This window comes from Anas acuta, chromosome 2, assembly GCF_963932015.1.
Source record: "Anas acuta chromosome 2, bAnaAcu1.1, whole genome shotgun sequence".
NCBI lineage: Eukaryota > Metazoa > Chordata > Aves > Anseriformes > Anatidae > Anas > Anas acuta.
Window position 1 is genome coordinate 131,762,127 of NC_088980.1, and position 24,227 is coordinate 131,786,353.

Consider the following 24,227-nt stretch of genomic DNA (forward strand, 5'->3'; position numbering starts at 1 on the left):
TTTAATGTACTGCTTTTGGAAGTCTAATCTTGGACCTCTAGGACACCACTTCAAAACTCTATTTTGTAGAATCAAAAATTAGAGTTACAAAATCACAAACTTAGTTTAAAAGCAGTAAAAGCTTTTATAGTTTCTCCTTCAATGAGCAAAATCATAGATCGTGTAAAAATAAAAGCTACATCTCTGGAACACTACCCAGTCACTGCAGCTGCAGTCAATGGTTAAGTCAAATGTTAGGCTAGTCAAAGTTAGGCTTCTCCCATGGTCAAGCAAATGGTGATGCACAAGGCCAGCCAGCTAGCCACTGTCAGTTTCGTGGTGTTATGTAAATTGTATAATGGTAGTAGTCATCACACTCTTGTGTTGGCAGCAGTTAGAAGCACTTTGGCCTTTTGAAGTGGCAAGTTTTAATAGAGGCAAAAATATCACCAAACACAGTTCTGAAGGCAATCAAAACTGAAAGTGGTAATGAAGTGAGTATTGTGACTAGAGTGTTAGGTAGACTTCACCTTAAACATCTAGTAGACGTTCATGAAGACGGTTTACTGCAGATAATGGAAATATTAAGTTTCTTTAACTGTGAAATTCCTGTCCTCATTTCAGGAAAGGAAAAAGTAATCTGTAAACTGTGAACATAAAAGTTCATAATGCAGAAGACCAAAATATTACCAAAAATATTCTAAAAGCCTTTTTATGATTTTTACACCAGTCTGGTTGATTCCACAGGCCACATTCACAATTGGTAGCATTGAATTAAATATTATTAGAAAAAGGCACTATCACACATGGTGGCTGAATAGTGTAAGCGACAAAAGGTAAGGAAGCGGAGAAGTCAACTGATGCAATACAGTCCAAAGTTTTGTTCTAAGTTCTTAAGGTATACAGACCAGTGCAGAAGAATAAACATTACAGTCAATAGCTGTCAGTAGACATGAATAGCTGTCAGTCTCACTGAATGAGGAAAATTACTGTTAGACTCATGGTATAGGGAAAGGAAAGAATCCAGTCCCTTACTGCTGATGACATAAACCATATTAAGAGAGGCCTTTCATTAAATGGTTAGAATTTATCACAATTTAATTCCACCCTGCCCCTCAAAAAAATTTTCTTTCTGGTATGCTTTCACAGTGGCCACTCCTCTAGTGATGTTACACTTCCTTCTAACTACAAGATTAGTTTTACACATAGATAGTTTCTCTCTACTTCTTTTTGTACTAAATTTAACCTTTATGCACAGGTTGAGACTATGAATTTAGAAACGAATATTCATCTTAAGTATTCAGTATACTGATCGTTGACTCAATTAAAACACTGAGTGATTCAGGGCTTTTCAAACAGTATGGAGTAAAATCCTGGATACAATAAAACTAATGGCAAAATCTGACCAATTCCATGAAGTTAGAATCTCATCAAAGTTTTCCAGTCAAGACCACTGGAAATAAATACCTGATTAGGATTGAAAATAGATATTTGATTAGGATAATAACTAAATAAGCAAACAAATAGCAGTTACATAAAAGAAAATGGGAAATATTGGTGGATTCCCTTTTCTCAGTTGCTTCTCCTTATCACTCAAACATGGGCAACGCATGAGCTCTATTAAAAGAAACTATGGAGCAAAAGCATATTTGTACTCTCCTTTTCTACATAAATCTTAAGGCTGCTGACTTCTTTCAATGAGTCTGAATTCTTTGTTCCAACGAAGAAAAAATACATCATTTTTTATTATTTTACACCGAAACACCAAACACCGTTACACAGTTTTCAACTACACATGTAGCTGTTTTATTTCTAAAAAGTTAAAATCTAAAAAGACCGTTCTTTGTAGGGCATTTAAAATTGAAAGCCCCATTCTGTCCTTTTCTAGCTATCATGTTAATGCTAATGTGCTTGATGAATTTCTGTATTGTATTATTTTATTAGTTAAAACACTAGAAAAGCTATAGTTTCTTAAGGCTCTCCTGTCTCAGCCACTTGTAATTTTTACTAAACATCACCAGATGTTCTAGCATTTTGAAAGCTTAGTTTCAGCTTAAGAATCATTGCTTGGCTGCTAAAAATTTAGAGAAGGAAGGGGATATTCATAAAGACACACACACACACACACAAACCTTACAATGAAATGGATTTTTTTTTCTTTATTTTGAGCAAAACTAGAGAAAGAAAACATTTCTACAGAATACAAATCTTTTGGTCCAATTTAAATTGACATCAACTCTTTAGAAAGATCTTGCACGTAGAGAAAAATTCTCTAATATCTCAGTGGAAAAGACATCTAAGCAATTAATCTACGAAGAACAATGACTCTATCTTTATCTGACTGCTAGGACAAAAAGTGAATTCTCTCAGCAGCCAGAAGAAATGATGGGATTATTCACAAAGGAACTAAAATACTGTTTTTTCTCTAAGTGAGCCTGTCAGTGCAAAACAATAGAGTAGAGCTAAATATTACAAAGGAAGCTCTTCTGGAATAGAAGATTGCAGATATAATCACTCTTCTCCCCCAAATGCAGACCTGAAAATCAACAGTAGATCTATTCTCCCTTCAATTACATGATAGCAGAAACCTCAGTCAAATAGTATATCTGGTAGTATATTCAGGTATTTGCAAATCTGGATTTACAAAAAAAGTAAATAAGCAAACATATAAACATAAAATGGCCAATAATTCTCTTATTCTGATCAAGTTGTTTGCACAGTTCTGAAGATCGAAAGCAAGTAGTGTAAATAAATCAATGAAATTACATACCTGACTATGATGATATCTAAACTCTAGCATTAACACTGAAATGTAAATTTTTGTTGAATTAATCCATGTTACTTTACTGTATAGTACTTGAAAACTGCTAATTATTCTTGAGAACACATGGCTCCTACCCAGAGAAATTATTAAAATGTCATTTTCATTTTTATCTTCTTGGGGATTGTCTATCAGACCACAGATATTTAGCAAGCTTATACTTCTAAAATATATTTTTTAATTACTTACTCTTCATAAAAATGCTTAACATTCTGTTCTCTCTCCTCAAGGGCATCAGATAGCTGTTTTCAAGTTTGTATGTTTAGGAAAGAAAAACAGCCTTTAAAATCACTTAGGGTAAGGCATCAAATAACTCTTGGGAGTATTGTATTTATAAAACAGGGCAGAAATATACTAAGTTAGATAATACGTTGTACACTGACTTAAACAGGCCCAGGCCTGGCCTCATTAAGGTTGAAGGCAAAACTGCCTTGATGTCAGTAGAAAAATGTTGTGTTCTTTATATCCCTAACTAAATATTTAAAATACATGAAATCTAAATGTGTATGAAATAGTGCCTTCTTGCATTAAGGGATAAATCTATGTAATAATGTGTAGAGCATCAGAGCGACAGGATGAAAATCATACCACCGTAAGAGAGTTCTGCTCTTTGGCTTTGCCAGAAATACTAGTGTCTAGTGTGATCTATGATGATCTACATTACCCAGGGAATGACAAATATGTCACTGGACTTTTAGGATGGTCATGATTTTCTAGAATGTTATCTAAAGGCCAAACAAGACAGGCCACAGGGGCTAACCACCAAATAGACAAATTTAATGAAACCCACCATTGCAGAGGGAAGGGATTCAACACCAAATTAAGACATCTGAATACCAATGTCTACACGGGGGAGCCTCATAGATACAGGTGTCTTGACACACTCCACCATCACTTAAACTCTGCAATAGGATTCGAGTACCTAAACAGAAGTGTCTAGTGCTACCTGAGATGACCTAGGACACAGAGCCTGACTTCCAGCTGCTAATCTGAAAAAAACAAAGTTTCCATAGATATTATATTACTTCTGCCAGCTTTATGCATATTTCACCCTTGGGCTCCTTAAATGGTGCTAGATGCCTATATGTAAGTAAGTAAATCATGCTGCTAGTCAATACTAACAATGGAATCCAGAAAAAGATTCAAGTCATTCTGATGTCGACATTAAATGGCTGATTAGCTGAATTATTCTCTCTGCTTCATTGATTTCCGGGAGCACATTGTTATTAATACACAGGAAACATACATAAAACACATTTGAACACCTAAATGTAAGTATTGTTGTCTCAAGCTGAATCCCTTTTCCAATCTAACCCAGAGGGCAGCCTTGCTGCTTGCACACTGGCTAGAAAATGTATCTCATACAAATAATCCTGCACAAATCTCAGCATTAGGATGCATGTTAGCAAACCAATCCAACCTTCCCACATAACACATTTTGAGATTTTTTTTTGGCAAATGTTACAAAATATGCAGAGCATGGACATTATGATAGCTCACATGCACAAGTGTCACAAACATCTTTAAGTTTGTGTTTGTGAACATACTAATGATATGATGTGTGAACTCAAAAAAAAAAAAAAAAGGATTTCTTCACAGGTTGTTGTATCTAGATATCTATAAAACTCCTACTAATATCCAGTTTTATTCTTCAGGTGGTAATACTTAAATACAAAAATGCACAATACTTACAGAATCATAGACTGGTTTTGATTGGACCTTTAAAGCCCATCTAATTCCAACCCCTGCCATGGTCAAGGACAACTCCCCCCACCAGACCACATTGCCTACAGCCCCATCCAGCCTGGCCTTGAGCACCTCCAGGGATGGGGCATTCACAGCTTCTCTGGGCAACCTGTGCCAGTGCCTCACCACCCTCTGAGTGAAGGATTTCTCCCTAAAATGTAATCTAAGCCTAGTCTCTTTTAGTTTAAATCCATTTCCCTTTGTCTTATCCCTACACCCCCTGACAAAGAGTCCCTCCCCAGCTTACCCGTATCCCCCTTTAGGTACTGGAAGGCCACTATAAAATCTCCCTGGAGCCTTCTTTTCTCCAAGCTGAACAACCCCAAATACCTCAGCCTGTCTTCATAGGAGAGGTGTTCAAAAACATCACAAACTATTCTAACCCTTCTGACACAGTGATAGCAATCCACACAAAACTGCATATATTTTTACATCAGGTACTCTTAGTCTATTTCAGCTGCACTACAAATTTCAAACGAAGTGAAAATTTAAATAAAGCCTTTGTTTCTCGCTGCTCCTCCTGTTGTTTTGTTGTTGTTGTGTTTTTTGTTTTTGATTTTGTTCTTTTTTTTTTTTTTGTAAAGTCAAAGAAATGCACAGAATTACCAGTCAGTGCATATCATCTGTTCTCATACACAGATGCTCTCACTTTGGCTTGCAGAACAGACATCACTTCTATCAGAAACAGCTTAACTGGAGACAACTTTGAACTATTGTTGCCAGTAGCCAAAGGAAAAGTCTACTGAAAAGAATTCTTCCACTGTAATTTTCCATAATGTACATTTAGCAGTTTGGTGTTTTTTTTTTTTCCAAGTCCAATTTTGGAAGTTCCACCATTGTGGATTCTAAAGTTTGACTTTACAAAATGCCAGAAAACATAGAATAGCAAGCAATCTAGCACTGGCAGAGAAATAGAGGCTTAACAAGTCTTTCTCATCTCTTCTATCTATGATTCTATGGTTCAATAATGACTGATGACTTTCCCTGGCTGCAGGCAATGTCCTGTAAAGAGACAAGCTGAGGATGCTGAGGAAAGTAACTTGGCAGGAAAGTGTGTGTGTGTGTGTCGGGGGGGGGGTTGGAGGGAAGGGGGAAGAAAAGAAAAGTAAGAAGAAAAGTAGAACAAAGGAAGACTATAAGGTACAGGAGCCTTGAAGAAAAAGATTCAGTTTCCAGTTCTATAATATTTAACATGTCAGCACAGCAAAGCTCTTATTCTCCCAGTGCCTCATCCTTTGCCTTTTATTTATTTATTTATTTATTTTAATAAGCAGTGGTATGTGAGCTGCATGTCTGCCTATTAGTGGTGTATAATAAAAACATTAATACCTGGAGCAGTGAAAAGTCAATCCTTTATTTCAACTCATGGAAATCCACAAATATTCAAACAAACAAAGAAAAAGGCTAGATACTGTGATAACAAGGCAACATGAATGTTTGTGGAACAATTCACTTTATTAAATAAGTGAATTTGTTTAAAAATAAAATACTTTAATTTTGCATTGTGCAACACACAGATTGATCTGAAATCCATTTTATTTGATAAGACTTTTACACTGAAAGATATTTTGAAGCAAACTACTTGTTTTGTATTTGGGTATCAAAAAATTATCATATTCAAACTTTCATCCTGAAAGAGAATGTCATACTCTGTATCTTCAATCATTTTCTGACATCCTTCATGTAATCCTACTGACAATATTTTCTATCTAGCTTTGGTACATATATTAAAAAAATACAAACAAACAAAAAGAAATAAAACAGTGTTTGAAATGTTATTATTGACATGTTTTTCATTTCTTCTGCTCTGGTATTTGTTTCTTGAATATATTCATCACTTAATTATTACACAGATGACTTAAGTGAAATGCTGTATTTATTTATATATATGTATATATATAAATAATTTCCCTACTATTTTTTACATGACAAAAAGGGAAACAGTTCAGAGACAAATGAATGATCTAGAAACATTCATGGCTCTTTAGCATCATTTCCATTCTATTGTTCTTGACATGTATTGGAAAAGGCAGCAAATACTCCTCAATTAGTCCAATCTACATTTGTGAAAGCTCAGTTAAGGATATGACAGCTCTGTTATCAATATTGATAGCTCTGCTATCAATATGAAGACTCATTATGAAACCAGGCACATGAACCAGATCTCCAGCCCCCCAGCACATTGCTTCAATCACTTACATCACCTCATTTTTCCTACATACCCGAAAATACATGCAACAAAGAGACACCTTTCCAAAGCTGACATACTGTGTAAGTAAGGAAGGACAGAGGTATTAGAAGCCAGAATTTGTTAATTATTTAAATTAATTAATGAAAACAGAAAAATGGAGTGCAGTTCTTTTTTTTTTGTGATATACATAGAGCTAATGAGAAAAGAGGAAAAACAAAACAACAACAAAAAACTCTCACTTGCCAAAATCAAAATCATGCTGTACATTTAGCAATATAAATCTATTACTGCTCGTAATAATAATAAATTTTATTGTGAGGAAGACAGATCATTTATTTTGTTTGCAATTAAATATATCACTACAATTCCAAGCAGCATGTAAACCACGGCATGTAGACAAACACAATCTGGCAGTTGCTCTGAGAAGACAGTGGGTCAAAGTAATTTCCTAGAAGAACATCACACAACCAAAGTCTGAGGTAAGAAAAAAATATGACAGGATCACCACCTTCAGATCCGGATGCGGTACAAGAAAGAAGCAATTTCCTCTTTGCTACACTTCATAAAAATCTATTGAGACATTTAAAGGAAGCATGCTTCTTCCCATTGAAAGGGTTGCTTTTTCTTTTGTTTTGCTATCTACTTTTTAAAGAAATTGATGATTTTCCCTCTGCCATTGAGTTGGTAATTTTCTGAAAAGGAAGTCTCCCCCTTGCCAACCTGCATATCACACTTGTAAGTGGAGATGCGATTACAGGTTAGCAAAAATGAAGAGGACCAATGGAATAAAACTGCTTCTCTACAAGATCATGAGGAAAAAATATAATAAAAAATAGATTCTGAGGCTAGCATTTCTTTTAAAATTACCTATCCAATTATGAAACCATCTCAATTGCTTCTGAAAATATGCTGAACATCATCTTCATTTACTATAGCTATGTCACATAAGTGGGAAAAACTGATGAAAATCCACATAGGTTTGTCTTACAGCAAGCACCTTGTTCCCCATAAGCACAGCTTGGTATGAGTAGTACGAGGGAGTCAATACAGTTAGAAGCTTAAAGTGGAGGGTATCAGTCCTAGGGGGGCATTCCAACTCAGTTCTCCAATAAGGAAGCAAAGCCACTTGCAGACCAAGAGGTAGCAATAGCGAGACAAATCTACTTTCACCCTGGTCCTAGAGTGACAGATGCCCTTTTAAGACCTATCTATAAGGAATTTGTCTCAGTATTGCTCTTGATGTATAGAGACATCCTCTCTGAACAATCCATGGCACATCTGTTATTTCTGCACTGCTATTCCACACAAGGGTCACTCACAATACAACCCCTAAAGAACTAATAAAAAAGGCAAAATATTTCTCATCCAACAGTCAAGACAACTGTCAAATCATATATTTTATGAACGTGTTTCCATACATTGTAACAAAATCGACTATTTTCTCCCGAAAGCATCAAGAGACTTTAGTGTTCTACAGAAGTACTCGGGCTCATTGCTTCAGCTGCACATCTTCTGTTGCAGCAGTTTTTAACCCCTGAATTTTAAAACCCTTTTCAAATACCAGGTTCAAGCCTTAGCACTTGAGAGTGGATTGCCTATGGCTAAGCAGTGGAATCAACAGGAGAAGTTTTGTCATATCCTGAAGCCTTGATCTTAAAATTAACAGGTGATTTTAAACATGACAAAAACACCTGAACAAGACCCTAAGACAATTATGTGTTGTAACACCTAAAGGTGTGCTAGGACTATTATAATCACAGCTGAAGTGCAAGCAATTCCACAGCTGGGATAAACCAGCTCTTAACAAATAAACATTGTACCAGCAGTTTCAGTTAACAAGTAAAACTACAGAAATATTCTTTTCCTATTTCTGTAATTTCTGTCAATTTTAACTCGACACAGAAATAAGTTGTTACCACTTAATTGCTCTTACTGTACAGCAAAGATGCTTATAATGAATGATGATAAGCAGAAACATGAATGAACAGTTGCCAAGCAACCAATAAATAAAGGTTCCAAATAGCATGACCTCTCTTCAGAAGATAAAGCTCTAATCATAATTATTTTTCAAATCCATTTCTGTGCCAAGTAAAATCATGTTTGCAGCACTAATCCTGGTCTTCCTCATACAAAATTAAACTAAATCTGTCATTTGACATATCACAGTTAGCAAAGTGAACAGACTCAACCTGCTCCTTCAAACTACGGTCAATTGCGTGGTTTAAGGACAGCAAACAGGTTAGACGATAAACTGAAATCTGAAACAGGCAGGTAACAAGCATTACACAATTTAATAAAGGTCATTTTAAAAAGTTACATCTCAGCTTTAAGGATCATCAAAAAGCATCAACACAAAGTCTTCCACAATCATACAGTAAAGTAGAAGGATAAGACAGACTTTAAAACACTGACAACAGATGCAGTTTAAAATGTTTAAAATCCATATAATACTGCATTCTATCTTTATAAACTCTTACAATTCAGTCTTGCTGAGTGCATAAGGAGAGCTGAGATGCCTAGAGCAAGCACTGACCTTTTAGATGGATTCAAATAAAACTGACAAAGAGCAACATAAATCTTAAACCAGTTAAAGAAGATGGTATATCCACTCTGAAGAAACAATGAATGGTTATGCAGGAGCATTATTCTACTGCAGGATGCCTTCTGAATAATGGAAGGGGAGAGAGCTTGGGATTGTTCAGGCTTTTTTGCTGAGCTAATAAATTGTGTATTTATTTTAGTAAGATCTTTTCAGAAAACATTAGGAATACATGTTTTGGCAGGTTTCTCTTGCAGTAAATAAGGTGATTACATAAATCTCTTTGTTTAACTATTTTATTTCTTTTCTTTAGTGGAACTAATTACTAATAACTCTCAATTAATAACTAATAGCTCTCAATTAGATCTCAAAATAGTTGTGATGCTCAATCACTAAGTAGTCAGAAATATGCAATAGAAAAATAAAGATGAAATAGAACTATACACAAATCTGTCCTGCATCTAAGGTCTAAAACACTATGTCAGTGGTAAACTCTTTGGAACTGGGACCATTTTTTTCAATCTGTTTTTGAACAAAATAAGAGGCAAAAAAATCTAGAAGGTTATCTGAAACATTTTAAACAACATAATCTCATGCTACACAGTAGAAAATTGATCTACTGTAATTTTTGTAAAAAGGAATTGTTTTAATTATAGCAGAGAATATACTCTACTGACTAGTGATCTCCACATACATTTATTTTATAATATTAAATGAGAGCCTATTTGTCATGTAGTAGGTATTTGCCTACTGTAACAGAAATGAGTTCTGTTGCCTATTAGGCATAAAACTTTCTGAACATTAGTTTCCTTATCTGTTCATCAGAAACCCTTACAGAAGGTTTTCTTTGCATCTGTATTTCCTCAATAATCAAATAGGAAATATCTCATATTATATCTATATTTTTATTGAATAATATTTCTCCATCTAGCCACCTCCATCACCGGATCCAAGCCTCCTAATCCCCTCCAGCCCCCTAATAATTTCATCTTGAACTTCTTGTTTTCACAAAGAGATAGTTCATTTAATAGATATGTTATCCAAGGGCAAGATTGAGAATTTGAACAACTGAGAATCATGCGTACTATCTGCACCTAAAAACAATGAAGATGACCCTGTAAATTCTTTTTAGGACACACAGCACTACTTACATCAAAAACACTTTAATTGCTTCTCCTTAATTCTCTCTGAGCTTGCATTTTAACAAGTTAGAAAAGTACAATTTTGTGCTTGCAAACCTGCTAAGCAAGCCCACTGGCTGACAAGTGTGTAAAGGTGATATTGGAAGAATGTTTCCCTCCCAAATGTTTATTCCCTTTCAATTGCCAGCTGAAGAATTAAACTGGACTTCTTTCAAACTTAAATGACCCAGAGCCCATGAAAGAAAAGGTCCTAGATTACCACTGGGCAGGAGATGGATGCTAATTATAAACTTTATTAACAATGAAAACAATGTGGTTCTTAGGCACTTATCACCATGGAGGAAATTGATAGTATTTTCTTGAAGTTTTGATTCTACTGTATTTTGTTCCACAATAAGAAATTTAACTGTCACACATCTGAAAATGGGAGGAGATAAAAGACTGTATTGTTTTAAAGAGCTGCTCACACTAAAATAAGATTCATTTTAAGACCTTCCCTAGGGATTCAAGTCTATAAATTTAGCATTAGAATAAAGAAACTAGAGTGTAACTGCCTGCTTGAGGAGAGAGATGATGAAGCATGCTTTGTCTCTAGTGCTTCCCACATCTCAGATACAGTGAATGAAACCAGGTGGGAACCTAAAAGCAGTTCTTTCCTTAACAGGCTTTATGCACATACCCAGCTGATGCGGTTACTCACAGGAATAAGAATATCCAGTATTAGAATACAAAATCGAATCTTATTCTAGATTCATGATTGACTATCCTGTCTTCTGACCAAGGTGTACTTGTTTCAGTAACCTTTAAATAATGTTGACATTGCTTTCTATTTTTTATATAAAATAAATAGCATTAAATATACACAGTTACTATTTAAATATATACATAAATTAATTGATAATATTAGAAGATGAGCTCACAGATTAATACCAGCTCAAACAGTACAATAATATTGGTTTTAGGAAAACATTTAAGTATCTATACAGTCTTACATGAATGATACTCATGGAAGACCATAGATGGACAATCCCAATAAGACATATTATTACTATAGTGAGGAACTTTGAGGGAAAAAAGAAAAGCCTGGCTGGCTCAGAATATCATCCTCTATCAGATTCTGAGAACAAATTATCTTGTGCTTGTTTGTATCAATTTTACTATTTAAATATGTGTTTAATAACTGTTATTCCATTATCTATTTCACTGATGGGCATTTTCCTCTATTATTGTATGGAAATAATTTAAAATAGTAGAAAGAAAAACCTACATCAAAAGCCATATCCTTCTGTTACTGCAATTGCTTATGGATATTATAGTTCTGGACCAATAATTCAACATTGAAAATAGGAAGCTACCAGTATAGTCCTTAGTTGTTCACATGATGTTAAAAGCAATGTTTCACCAAAATACCACTGGTAACCAGTGAACTTGACCATTAATGTTAAATCTTCCTACACATACCAGTATGTGAAACTTAAACTTCATCATGACTTCTTCAACTATCAATTCAACTTCAACCACCTCTCATGCAGCTTTACCACAAAACTCTCATTGCCTCTGAGTGCAAGTGTGCTCCTCCAGAGTCCCATACTCCATGACCTGAATCCTACTCAGCTATGTCTATTAAATACAATACTACATATATGAACACAATTCAGAATTGACAACTCAGGTATCATTGGAAGCTTAAGGACTTCATCCATGTAGATATTTGCTTAGAAAAATTTTACACAGAAGCAATAAAATTACAAAGAAAGAACAGTAATGTTCATACAAGCTTGTAACCTTCATCTTTATGTTTTTCTTTTAAAAGGCAACATTTTATTTAATATCTTTGAGCTACAGTAGTATCTCTTAAGAATTGCTCTGGCTCACAGCCCAACAAACCGGCATTGAAACAAACAAACAAACAATCCAAAAGTGCTACAGAAATGTTTCTTTTCAATTAGGAAAATGGATTAACAGAGGCAGAATAATAAGAGGAAATAAAGGATCTCTGTATTTTATAATGTTCAACAGGTATTATCTGTACTTTATTTAGAAATCGGAAATAATTAAAATCTGCTTTCCAACCATCCTAAGTATCTGTTCAGGGACATTTTATTCAACTAAATGTACACTCCTTCTTTCCTGAAACCTGTTCCGTATGTAAATTTGTATTGCCATAAGAATTGTCATATATTCACACAATTTACCATCAAGTACAATTGTATTATGCACTTGTGCTGACACAGAGTGCTGTACAGTACAATACATACACTGCTACTGCCAACACCTTTGCCTCAGATTTCTCATGGTTTTAGCCTTTGCTGTTCCCTACAAGAAGAAAGTTGAATTTGCAGTGCTATCCAAATAGCATGAACATGGGAATGGCTGTTCTGGGGCAAAACTCAAGTCTGTCTAGACAGGATCATGTCACAGAGTAGTCAAAAGCAGTGGTTTAGGGAAGAACCTCACATTAGGACAACTCTTGAATACCAGAGAAATTCCCTCAAAACAGATTCTGGCTCCCAGCAATCTGTGGCTCAAAGACTGAAATATGAAAAGAGACTGAGAGAGCTGGCTGGTATATGATGAACTGGGAAGAAGAACTTCAGATGGAATATTTCAGAAGGAGGAAATATGTTCCCTCATCACACTACTGCATTTCACCCAACAGTGTCTCTTGCTACTGGTATTGTCTTTTGCCCTCCAAACGTGTTGTTTTCCATATGGACGAGGTGGCAAAAATGAAACTGTTTCCCTTCTTGCCTCATAAAACCTCCTTCTGACTGGAGTTGGCCTCCTGTTCCTATTCCACTTGACGAAACCAATCTTTTTCTCCTCCCACACTAGCTCCATCTGCCGCCCGTCTCTCCAGCAGAGCCAGATGCCAGCAAAGCAGACTACTGTGGGAGGAGAAAGTTCTGTTGCTGGAATTTCTTCCCTATACCCTGCAGGGGGCCAGCCTGTGAAGCCTGGAGAGTCTACAGAGAGCAACTTCCTCCCTTCCATGCTGCTTTCCTATGCTCATCCATAAAGAAGGCAGCTGAGGACAGGAGCAAAAGGAGAAAACTTTAACATGCACTATGAAATTGGTGACTTCAATATTTACATAGCAAGATTCACAACAGACTACAGACTACACACTGCATAAACGCATAAGAAGACATGAGTGTTGCCCCAAAGTGCTTACAGTCATACTGAAGCAGAGATGTACATTTGTGATGTGAAACGAATGAGAGGGACTAGTGTGCAGATAGCAGAGAGAAAAAAAAAAAAAAAAAAAAAAAGGTAGGATGTATGATCAAGAGAGATTTTAATGATGGAGTAAAGACGATACTTTCCACAGAGAAAGAAGTCAGAGAGGGAAGCTGAGGTTGCGTGTTGCTAAGCAGAAAGGAGGACTGCATGTGGCAAGGGAAACTGCCATCCAAGAGGGAAAGGATAGAATGAAAGCAGACAAGGAAAGAAAAAGTGATTTTGGTATGTATGAGGTGATCTTGCATGAGGCAGGATGAGAGAAAGTAAAGGTAAGGACTTGAGACAGAAAAGGAGACAGTTTAGGGATGGAGGAGCATCTGCGGGGGTAGTTTTGACATAGACAGGAGCAAGAATGAATGTCTCTAAGTGAGAACAAGAGCTCACATAAAACAAGCCAGTATACATATGTGCAAGACAGAGAAAAAGGCAAAGGCTTCATTTCTGTGAGAGAAAGAATTGTGGGAACATGAGATGAAAGAGACAAGGAACAAGAAGATTGAGTTGAGGGTGGTGCATGGGTGCAGCAGAAAGTTTGGAGTGGGGCTGGCAGGACAGAGGAAAGAGAAATCACACCAAGATCTAACAGAAAACCATTACAGCATACGTGAAGTGGAAAGAGCACAAGCAAATTAGAGAGATGTAATGAGAAGATGAAAAAGAACAGACAGAAAGGGAAAGACAGCACATTGAAAAAGATGAGGAAGAAGGGCTTACAACAGAATGAACAGAGTGACGGGAGGGGGAAAAGGAGGAGAGAATAGCTGCTGTAAAGTCAGTAAAAGCTCATTATTTAATAGGAAGCATTATCATTATGTAAAAATATATTTAATAATAAATAAATGGAAAACGGGGAGCATATGGAAGAGTGACTGGAAATAGCTGTTCACTGAATTCTCACCGTGGCTGCAAACTCTTAGGATTTGCCCCATCTAGGTAACACTATGTTTTAACCTTCATTTTCACTTAGGAAAAAAAAAAATGTATTTCCTGGTCCTCCACACCCTCTAACTTTTGTGTTGTAGTTGCACCTTTATGCCATTTGTTTCACCGTTTCTAGTGGCAACTCTTTTTGTTAGCTTTAAGTGGGAAAAAGATCTTATTTTGCCAACCACTTCACCACAAAGAAACGCGCCCCACATCCCAAGTTTCCTTCCTCCTGTCCCCACAACACTCTTTCATTCATTCTTCTTTCCAAAAAAATTAAGGAAGAGAGAAGGATCGGAAGAAAAGGGTGGAGGTAACCTCAGCTATACAGTAATATCTTAGGTCCACGGTATTCAGAGAGCCTTCCCCGAGCTGTAGTGCCCAGCGCCGGGCCGGGGGCTGCCCGCCTGTCCCGGGGGGGCCCAGGGGGCACGGGCAGCGCTCCAGAGCCCGGCACCGAGCCTGGAGCTGCCGCCGGCAGCGGGATCCCCCTCGGAAACGCAGCCATCAGGGAGAGGAGCTAGCTGCCGGCTGCTGGAAAGAAACCGCCACCGACCTGGCTGCTCGATGACATGGCTGGCTGGGGGGGGTCGGTTTTATTTAGGGGATGTGGAAAAGGGAAGGGGGAAGCAGGAGCGGAGGGAGCACACGCTCGCACACGCATACGGCTGAGCTTACCTCCACATTGAAATACTGCTCCGCTTTGCACATTGTAGCACATAAAATCCAAAGGAAGGTTTGCAAGAAAAACACCCTGGACCGAGACACGAAATCCAACCGGCTTCCAGTGCTGAATGCGAGTACGATCATAGTGAACTGTGCTTCAACGGATGGAAGATCTCTCTCTCTCTCTCTCTCTCTCTCTCCTCCTCTCTCTCTGTTCCTTAAACAAATACACAAACAAACCAGCCCCCTCCCCGGGTCGGTGAAGAGCCCGTAGCGCAGGTTCACCCACAGCAGGGGAGGAGGTGGAGAAGGAGGAGGAGGAGGAGAAGGAAGGGGCACTTGGCAGCGCCGGCAGCAGGCTCAGCTATCGCTCATCCTCCCCGCCAGTCCCGTACGGGGGGAATGTGGCGTCCGAGTGCCGCCGCAGCTCCGGCACGACTCCTCTCTGCCCGGCAGCAGCAGCAGCAGCAGCCGCCTCCCCGTGTCCTCCTCCTCCTCCTCCTCCTCCCCCTCCTTCTCTTCAGCCTCCTCCCCTCCCTCCGTCCGTCCGTCCCTCCCTCCTCCTCCTCAGCCTCCTCCCCCTCCGCCTCCGCCTCCTAACGGGGATGGCTCGGCTCCGCTCCCTGCCCTTCCTCTCCTCTCTCCCCACTTCTTTCCCCCCTCCTCATCCCAAATCCACGCAGCCCCGCCTGCCTCCCGGCAGCCACCTTGAAGGCGGCGGCCCCGCCAGGCGGCCCCGCCGCGCTCCGTCCCTCGCCTCCCCGCCGCCGTCGGCCCGGCTCTTCCATCCCTTTATTTTTTTCGCTTCTGCCGGGGAAGGGGCCCGCAGCGTCCCCAGTGCCTCCTGCCTCCCTGCCGCCCCCCTGCGGGCCGCGGGGGGAGAGGTGGAGGGGTCGCTGGGGTGCCCCCGGGTGACCGGGGATGGATGCAGAACCACCGCGGGGAAAGTTCCCCGAATGGTGTAGTTAGCGGTGATATAAGCAAGTCAGTAATAAATAAATAAAAATAAAAGTGTATTTTTAGTTTCAAAATCCATTTTAATATGCTCAGATGTACGGTCATATTATTGGGGGGAAAAATGCCTTCCGATTTAGGCACATAAGCAATTATTGTGATTTTATGATAAATAGATCGTTTTATGAAGCTGTTTGATGTTTTAGCAGAGCTGCCCAGTCAAAGGTGGAGCAACTCATGACATTAGTGAGACAAGCTGTTGCGGTAATGCATCTTGTTCAGATATGTACTGAAAAACAACAACAACAAAAACACAGGAAGAAAAAGAATAATTTAGAAGATTCCAAGATATGAAAACTTACAATATGCTTAGTTATCAAAAAAGATGCACTAGATCAGGATATGCAACAGACTGGAAATAGAAGACATCCCTGACAGACAAGTCTACTTTATTGGGTAGTTGAGGTCAATGACCAGAATTAAAACTCATGCAGTTTAGACATACAGAGTTTTGATAACACTTAGTAGCAGAATGTAGGAATAAGGCAGGTTCTCCATCTTTTGATATCTTAAAAATAAGGCAGTTATCTCTGAAGATGTCATGTTCTGCCTAACCAAAAGTTTAGCAATTTAGCAGAATTCCTATTGTGATACACTTTTCTTTTTTTCTTCTCTTTCCTTTTTTTTTTTTTTTTTTTTTTTTTCTTTTTAACATTAACTGCTTGATCTAAAAGGCATTTTCTCTTCTTCAAATTCTTAGTGATGTGCATGATGGAATCATGAAATATAGAGCTGGAAGCAAGCTAGAAGGACTTGCTGGCACTTTGGTGTCATCAGAAGTCAAAATGAGCTTAACAAATTAATGTATTGAAACCATAGCAAGAAACTTAATACTGACAAATGCAAATTACATTTGGGAAGAAAAATCAAAAAGTATGACACCAGTAAAACAACAACAGCACATCAGAAAAGAATCTGAGCGATGTAATGGACCTTAAAGTAAATATGAGTCAGCAACATGCTACAGTTAAAAAAAAAAAAAAAAAAAAAAAAAGACAACCAACCTCATCGTACAGTGTATTAATAGTTGTCCTTTATTTCTGATAGGACAGATGATTTTTCTGCTAGGGACTGGTGGAGCCAAGAGTGTTTAGTCTCAAACTAGAGAGAGTCCAGAAGAAAATAATACTAAAACATTTAGAATGTAAGACATGGAAAATTTGAAATAAACACCATTTCTTTAGTCTGACAAGGCCTAGGGGAAATAGTATGGAAAATTTTCCTTGTATGGAAAATGTTGCTGTGAAAAGGACAAAAATACTCTTTCAGTCTTCAGGATGAAGGAAAAATGTATCAACTAAATTATTTAAAAAATTTAGATTTAAAGTTAGATGAAAACATTATAAATTTATTGCTAAATTTATTTTCTTTTATTTCTAAATTTATGTTTTGTTTTGTTTTGTTTTTTTTTTTTCTAGATTTATTCTTCCTAAAATATAAAGGTAGTAATATTGGGAACTAGATACCTAGGGGGAGTGTGGAATATCTTTCATATGGAGGTTTGATAAGCAATAATATTATAGCTATACCTTCCATTTTCAGTATAATGGATTGGAATATGTGATCTCATCTTTTTTTTTTTCTTTTTTTTTTTTTGGGGGGGGGGGTGCTATTATATTAGTAGTTTCATTCATTTTATTATTCTATGAATTAGTAACTGGTTATTACTCAGGTATTACTTTGTGAACTAACAACTGATAATTCATTACTCTGTGAATCAGTAACTGGTGGAAAAGAAGCACTTATCCTGTGCTTTTTGTTTTTCCTCTTCTTCTAAGGAACCTTCTTTTTATCTGTGCTCTCAGAAAGTGCTAGCTCTGTTTTTGTTGGTGTATTTTGTAACGTCCGCCATTAATGTAATACCTGAAAATGGATACATAAAACATAGAATCATAGAATGGCTTGGATTGGAAGGGACCTTAAAGATCATCTACTTCCAAACTCCCTACCATGGGCAGGGATACCACCCATTAGACTGGGTTATCCAAAACCCCATCCAAACTGGCCTTGAGCACAGCTCCTCTGGGCAAATTATGTCCCTGTCAGGACTGCTCTGACTATTTATTCTGAAAAACATGGGACTATCAATATGATTACCTTCTTCCTTTACACTGTATTCATTAGAAGAGGAAAGAAGAAAAGCAATGGTATGAATAGAACAGTGGAGAACAAAAACACACAAGTGCTTGTAAGGCTGTGTGAGAAAGATAGAGAGACCATAGTGATAAAGAAAGAGATTGGTAAGGAAAAAGAGCAGAAATATGTGGCCATGGGAAGAAATGAGGCAATGTCCATATGAAGGACAAAGATGACCTTTGAAGTGAAAAATTTCATTCAGGAATGCTTGTGTGAGGAAACACCAGCAGTGATGGGAAAGGGCCTTGAATATTTATGTGTAAGCTGGGGGCATCAATATACAGGAGTACCATCAGAATCTCTTGGACGTTCAAGGTAGAGAGAAAGAGAAAAGAATTCTGAAACTCCATGCAGTGAGCTGTAGGTAGATATCTGTGTATGGGAGTGTGTGAGAGATTGGAGAAAAGGCAGGAAAGAGCAATGAAGATGAAAAAAAAAAAGGAAAGAAGAAGAAAAATGGAACTGGAAAGAACTTGGAGATATTTCTTGAAGTACTTGATTGATTCAAGTCCTGTACTTTATTAGTGTCTTGCTGATTTCTATCTTTATGAAATAGCAGTGTGATATTTTCTATTCTTACTGCTCATACTGCTTACCAGCAGTAATTTATAAATGGTGAGCAGGTTTGTAGGGAAGCGAAACTGAAAAGGAAAAAAAAAAAAAGAAAAACAAGCAAAAAAACCTTTTGGCCTTTTTCAAATACAAGGAGAGGTCTTTTCCTGCTGCTCCCAACCAACCTACTAGCTCAGTTTTTTAGGTTCCGTAGATTATATCTTTTATGTATGACTGCAGTCACATAAGTACGTACTATACTAGTATGTACTATATTGTACTAGTATGTACTATAGTATGTACTAGAAGCAAGCATAGGCATCATTGAGCATGCCCATGTCCAGCTTGGAATACAGGGCAAACATCTTCCACATTACTGCATATACAATTCTGAATTTAAAAAAAAAAAAAAAAAAGATAAGTAAAAAAACACAAAATATTACATGTTGTCTTTGCTCATTTCTGTGGTGCTTAGCTGCTAATAGTGCAAGCTGGAACTTTTTAAAGGAAGAGGGCTTTGTTGAAACATACAATAACCTGCAAGAAGTAAGGGTAAATATCACAAATCTTACATATCTATGGATTGCTATATTTAGATATAGTTTGGAAAGATTTTCTACACACATGACCTTTTACTTATGAAATGAGGCTTTCATAGATGTGTCTATTTGGCAGGTCCTACAGGATATGAAGGCAACAAGTTTAACAGAGTACAGGGAATACTGCATTTAACATGCATTCCTGCAACAATTAGGCTCATATTGCCTCTGTTCAGGTCACTATTGGTCTTTATTGTGCAAGTTTCATTGTAGTCATAAGCCTATGTAGTCAGGAATTAGAACTGACTTATACTGCTAGTACACTTTCCTGTGTTGTCTTACAGCTCCACCAATGGCTTTATAAAGTAGCTGAGTAAAGACAGGAGAAGTAATATTGTGAAACTTCACACAATTGTAGTAGAATCACAAGGAAAGATCCTAGAATCATAAAATGCACTAATAATTCATATTTTGGTTCATGCTTGGTTGCTATTTTTCACCAAAAGCCGGTGAAGTCAAGGAGGAAGTCTGAAAGTGTAAAAACTTATAACTAACTAAATAAAATTAGTTAAGTATCCATTGAATGTTTAATTCTAATAGTCATGATGTCATAGAATAAGTAATAAATTCATAATGTCATAGAATAACTTAGGTTCACAGTGGCCTCTGTAAGTCATCAGGTCCAACTGCCTGCACAAAGCAGACTCAACTCAGATTAGGCTACTCTCTCTGGTGCTTGTTCTGAGAGTTACAAATCAAGTTAACCTAACCTAAGTATATAACCTAGTCTGCAAAATGATTTCCCTGTGTCAGGGAGATATTTCAAGGGTAAAATCTCTTTTGTGTGGCATTTGTCAGGCCTCCAGTTATTTCAGTCTTCGTAGTGACAGCATCCATTTCAGAAACTAGAGCAGATATCTCCTAATCTCTTAAAAGTAGGAGAGGTCACCAAGAGAAATAGCTATTGAATATAAAATTCTGTAGCTAAAGACTGACAGAAGTACATTTTAAAGAGAAAGAAGACACAGTGTTAAAGAAAAATGACTCTTGGAAACAAAAACATTGTGAACTACACAATAACAGTAAAAATAATCTATTTTTCTGTAATAAAATCTTAAAAAAAAAAAATAGTTGCATGAGTTAGTACTGTATTAGTGAATAATAGATCAAAAAAAAAAATGCACCAAAGCAGCCAACTCCTTATTTACTCCATGCAAGTACTCATATAAAACTTTATTTTCTCTACTCTATGACAATTTTCATGCTACTGTTTTCCCTTTCAGTTGTAATACATTCTCTCCATGCTTCTGATCTTTGTCTGAGTCTCCAGAGCAAGGAAGGTCTGCTTAAACATCAAGTCCATCAGCAATTTCCCAACATACTAAATGGGTCCATGCAGCCAAAGGTGTATGAATGGTCCAGCTGTCCTTTGGACTGTGCTGCTGATTACTCACTAGGTAATGCAGGAATAGAAGTCTAGTCAATGTTGTAAGATCTTAACAATTTATGTTGAATATTATCTCCTTCATTTTTTACAATGTGCCCCATATTGATGTTTTTAAAAGCTAAGGAAAGAACATGATGCACAAAACAGAAATAAATAATGTAGAGCAACAACAGGTGAGTCTGACAGACAGGAGTTCTGAGAAGCATAGTCATTGGCTTGTAAGGTAATAGAGTGCTTTGAAAAATATATAAAATATTTTTTTTAAGCTTTGAAAGGTTTGGTCAAGAAAGGAACCAACAGGTGTTTTTCATAAGTTGTGTTTCATAAGTATGAAAAAGTCTAGTTACTTGAGGGCTTCTACAACATAAATACAAAGGACTTCATATTAGTTTGAATTTTAAATGAAAGGTAATTATCCCAAGTTTTGCATTGCTCTAAGCTGACTGGAAATTCAACTTCAACATGGGTTAAAATAGACACGTATAACATTCCTTAAGATCATTTTACTTTATAGCATTTATATATGAGATTTTGGATCAAGAATAAATGTTTATAGAAGAAAGACTTCACACTGCTTGTAAAAAGAGAGCAGAGTTATCAATAGAAAATATGTTTTAAAAGGGCTCACTTGAAAATGTATCTGAGGAGGTTAGCCTGCAAGAAACAGATTTCACCCAGGGTTAAGCTTATGCATTACTCCCTTTTGCAATAGATACCCAAAATTACAGATATCTATCAGATAGAAACAGCTATTATTCAAGTGACAAATCACGCACAGGGGATTCAGTTTTTCTATGTCTAAGTTCCTCTGATTACAACCTGATTTCACCCCCTCCCCCCTTCCCCCCCTTTAATAGGCAACTTTTACTTCCATGTTAGGGTTATCTTAACATCCCTTTTCTCTAATTGGTTAATTGTAGAAATAGGTTAATTTTGTCACTTGGGAAATAGTGGTCAGGTCAAAGAAGACTATAAAATAAAGTATATTCTCTTGAGACTAGTATTAAAGTCTTGTTTGCAGTCTCAACTTTGTAACCTGGGTGCTGATGGTCTAAAAAGCAACATTTAACAATTTTAGAAATAATGTTTTTCAGTGTGGGAGTATTGAAGTGTGGGTGTATTGTTATAAACTCACTTACCCCAAAGCAAAAAAGAGTAGGGAAGAAAAAGGGAAGTTAAGACCTGGAAAATGAATTTGTTAGAATAGAAGGACAGACATGTTTATTAGGACTACAGTGTATAAAAATTCATTACACACTTACAGGATCTTGTTGCCCCAAACAGATGTTGTTAGGGGAAATATAAATTTGAACAGGACTCAGTTTTCCTTTGCCTAAGCTCCTCTGATGAAACACTGTTTTTAACACCATTTACTTCTGGATTCAAGCAATGGTAACAGTTTCTTTTTACTCTTACTGTTGTTTTTCATATTTATATTTGTCCTGGACGGAAAGAAAGGAACAGGGATTTTATATCAGTTAAGCTTAAACAGAATTTTGCCTTGTTAACATTTTTCGTCAGTCAAATTTCATGGCATTGCCTGTTCTTCTCTATTCCAGTGCCAGTTGTGTCCTTAGTTTTATCTTAAGAGTAATTAAAAAAAAAAAAAGTTTTAAATATGATGTCATAAGGGCAAAGATGCTGGTGTAGATGTGGTTGTTGGGAGGAAGGGTAGGAAGTTCCTTTGAATCTGATATCCTGCAGTGAAATTACTGTAGCATTTTTGAAGGGGAGGTACAGTTCAAACCCATCTGTATATATGATTGTATTGTATGTGTGTGTGGAATAGAGCTACAAAAACAGATTTAACCTCATTATATTGTTCTAGTACTATATCAAGGAAAAGTTATGATAAAGGAAGAAGATGGGGTGATAAACTGGGGTGGTATAACAATGTTATTAGCCTTGAAAAATCTGCTTGTACATGGCTAATAGTAGAGGGGAAGTTGTCAGGAGAGGAAGATAAGTAGACCAGTTTTATGTGTGTATTCTGGGAGAAATTCAGAGAAAGTAGCTAGATTATGTTATGAACTTTTACAAAGTCTTATTTATTCGGTTGGATGTGGCCTTCATAACTCATGTGCAGAAAAGTCACAAGAAAACTACTAGGGTTTTGTAACACCCCCTTCAGTTTTGCTCTGTACAACGTGTGAGCCCAAACACCATCCTGGAACTTGTAATGCTTTACAATGTCCTTCTTAAAAAAGCTCGCTAGGTTCATGTATTTTGACTTATATATATATATTAAGGAAGATAAATATATATATATATATATATATACATATATGGAAGATAAATATATATATATATACACATACACATATATGTGTGTATATATATATATATATATATATTTATCTTCCTTAATCTTAGACATACAGTTTTTTAATCTTTTCTCTATCTTCCTTCTGGGATTTTTCTGGTCTTCTCAATTTTATTTTCTTCTAACTTCTGTATTGCAAGACACCTCATAAAAGCACAAGAACTGGTTGTACAGTATTTCCATATCATTAAGGAGGCTCCCAGTAGAGATCCCAAGCATATGTTCTTACTCATGCATATCTGAAGAAGAGGCAGAATTATGCTTAGACCTTTAGCTTAAGAGAGGCTTCCAAAACTGCTCATACTTTCAGGTTGAAGTCTCAAGGCCACCTAACAGATTTGAACACCTAGTTCTCATTAATTTTCTGGGACTTGGACAAACCTGTATGCACAGAAGCAGATGTGGAAATACTAGGTTATTTCTTCACCTGTTTCATTGCCCTGTGGTGAAAAAGATAAAGCAAAAATAAAGGAATGGAAAAACAAGAAAAGCACAGGGGCTTACTAATACATACATACATACATACATACATACATATATATATATATATATATATATATGTATATATTTTATTTTTTTTAAAGTGCATTTACTGCTATTTATTTAGCTGCTTAGTCATCACATGAGTTTTACACAGTGTTTACCTGAATTGATTGATATCACAGTTGCCCAGCTTATTACATGCTCTGAAAGCCTTTCTAACTGTTCCTATTATTTCGTGTTATTACCATTGCTATTGTGTCCAGACCTTCACAGTGAAAAAAACACCTTTAGTGAGTGCATTTTATGTGTGAGGGGCGTTTAGCTGGCTTAGTACCCTCCAGACCCAAAGGCAGCTGAAAACATTTGTACCTTTTTAAAAGTTTTGCACATTTTGATAAAACATTCACTTGTTTGTCAAGACAAGTAAAATTTCTGGAGGATAGAGGATGACAACAGCAACTTGAGGAATATGTGGTTTGTTC

The 24,227-nt window shown here is 36.9% G+C and overlaps 1 protein-coding gene across 2 annotated transcripts in view; it reads right to left on the reverse strand.

Moving 5' to 3' along the window:
• MMP16 (matrix metallopeptidase 16) overlaps positions 1-15,789 on the reverse strand; it is a 196,017-nt gene extending 180,228 nt beyond the window's left edge. The window contains exon 1 of one of the 2 annotated variants that reach the window (XM_068672226.1): positions 15,264-15,789. In XM_068672226.1, coding sequence (XP_068528327.1) covers positions 15,264-15,271 — 8 coding nt within the window. In that variant the 5' untranslated portion in view covers positions 15,272-15,789. The remainder of the gene's footprint in view (positions 1-15,263) is intronic. The other variant, XM_068672225.1, reaches the window with a different exon arrangement.
• Positions 15,790-24,227: the final 8,438 nt, after the last annotated feature.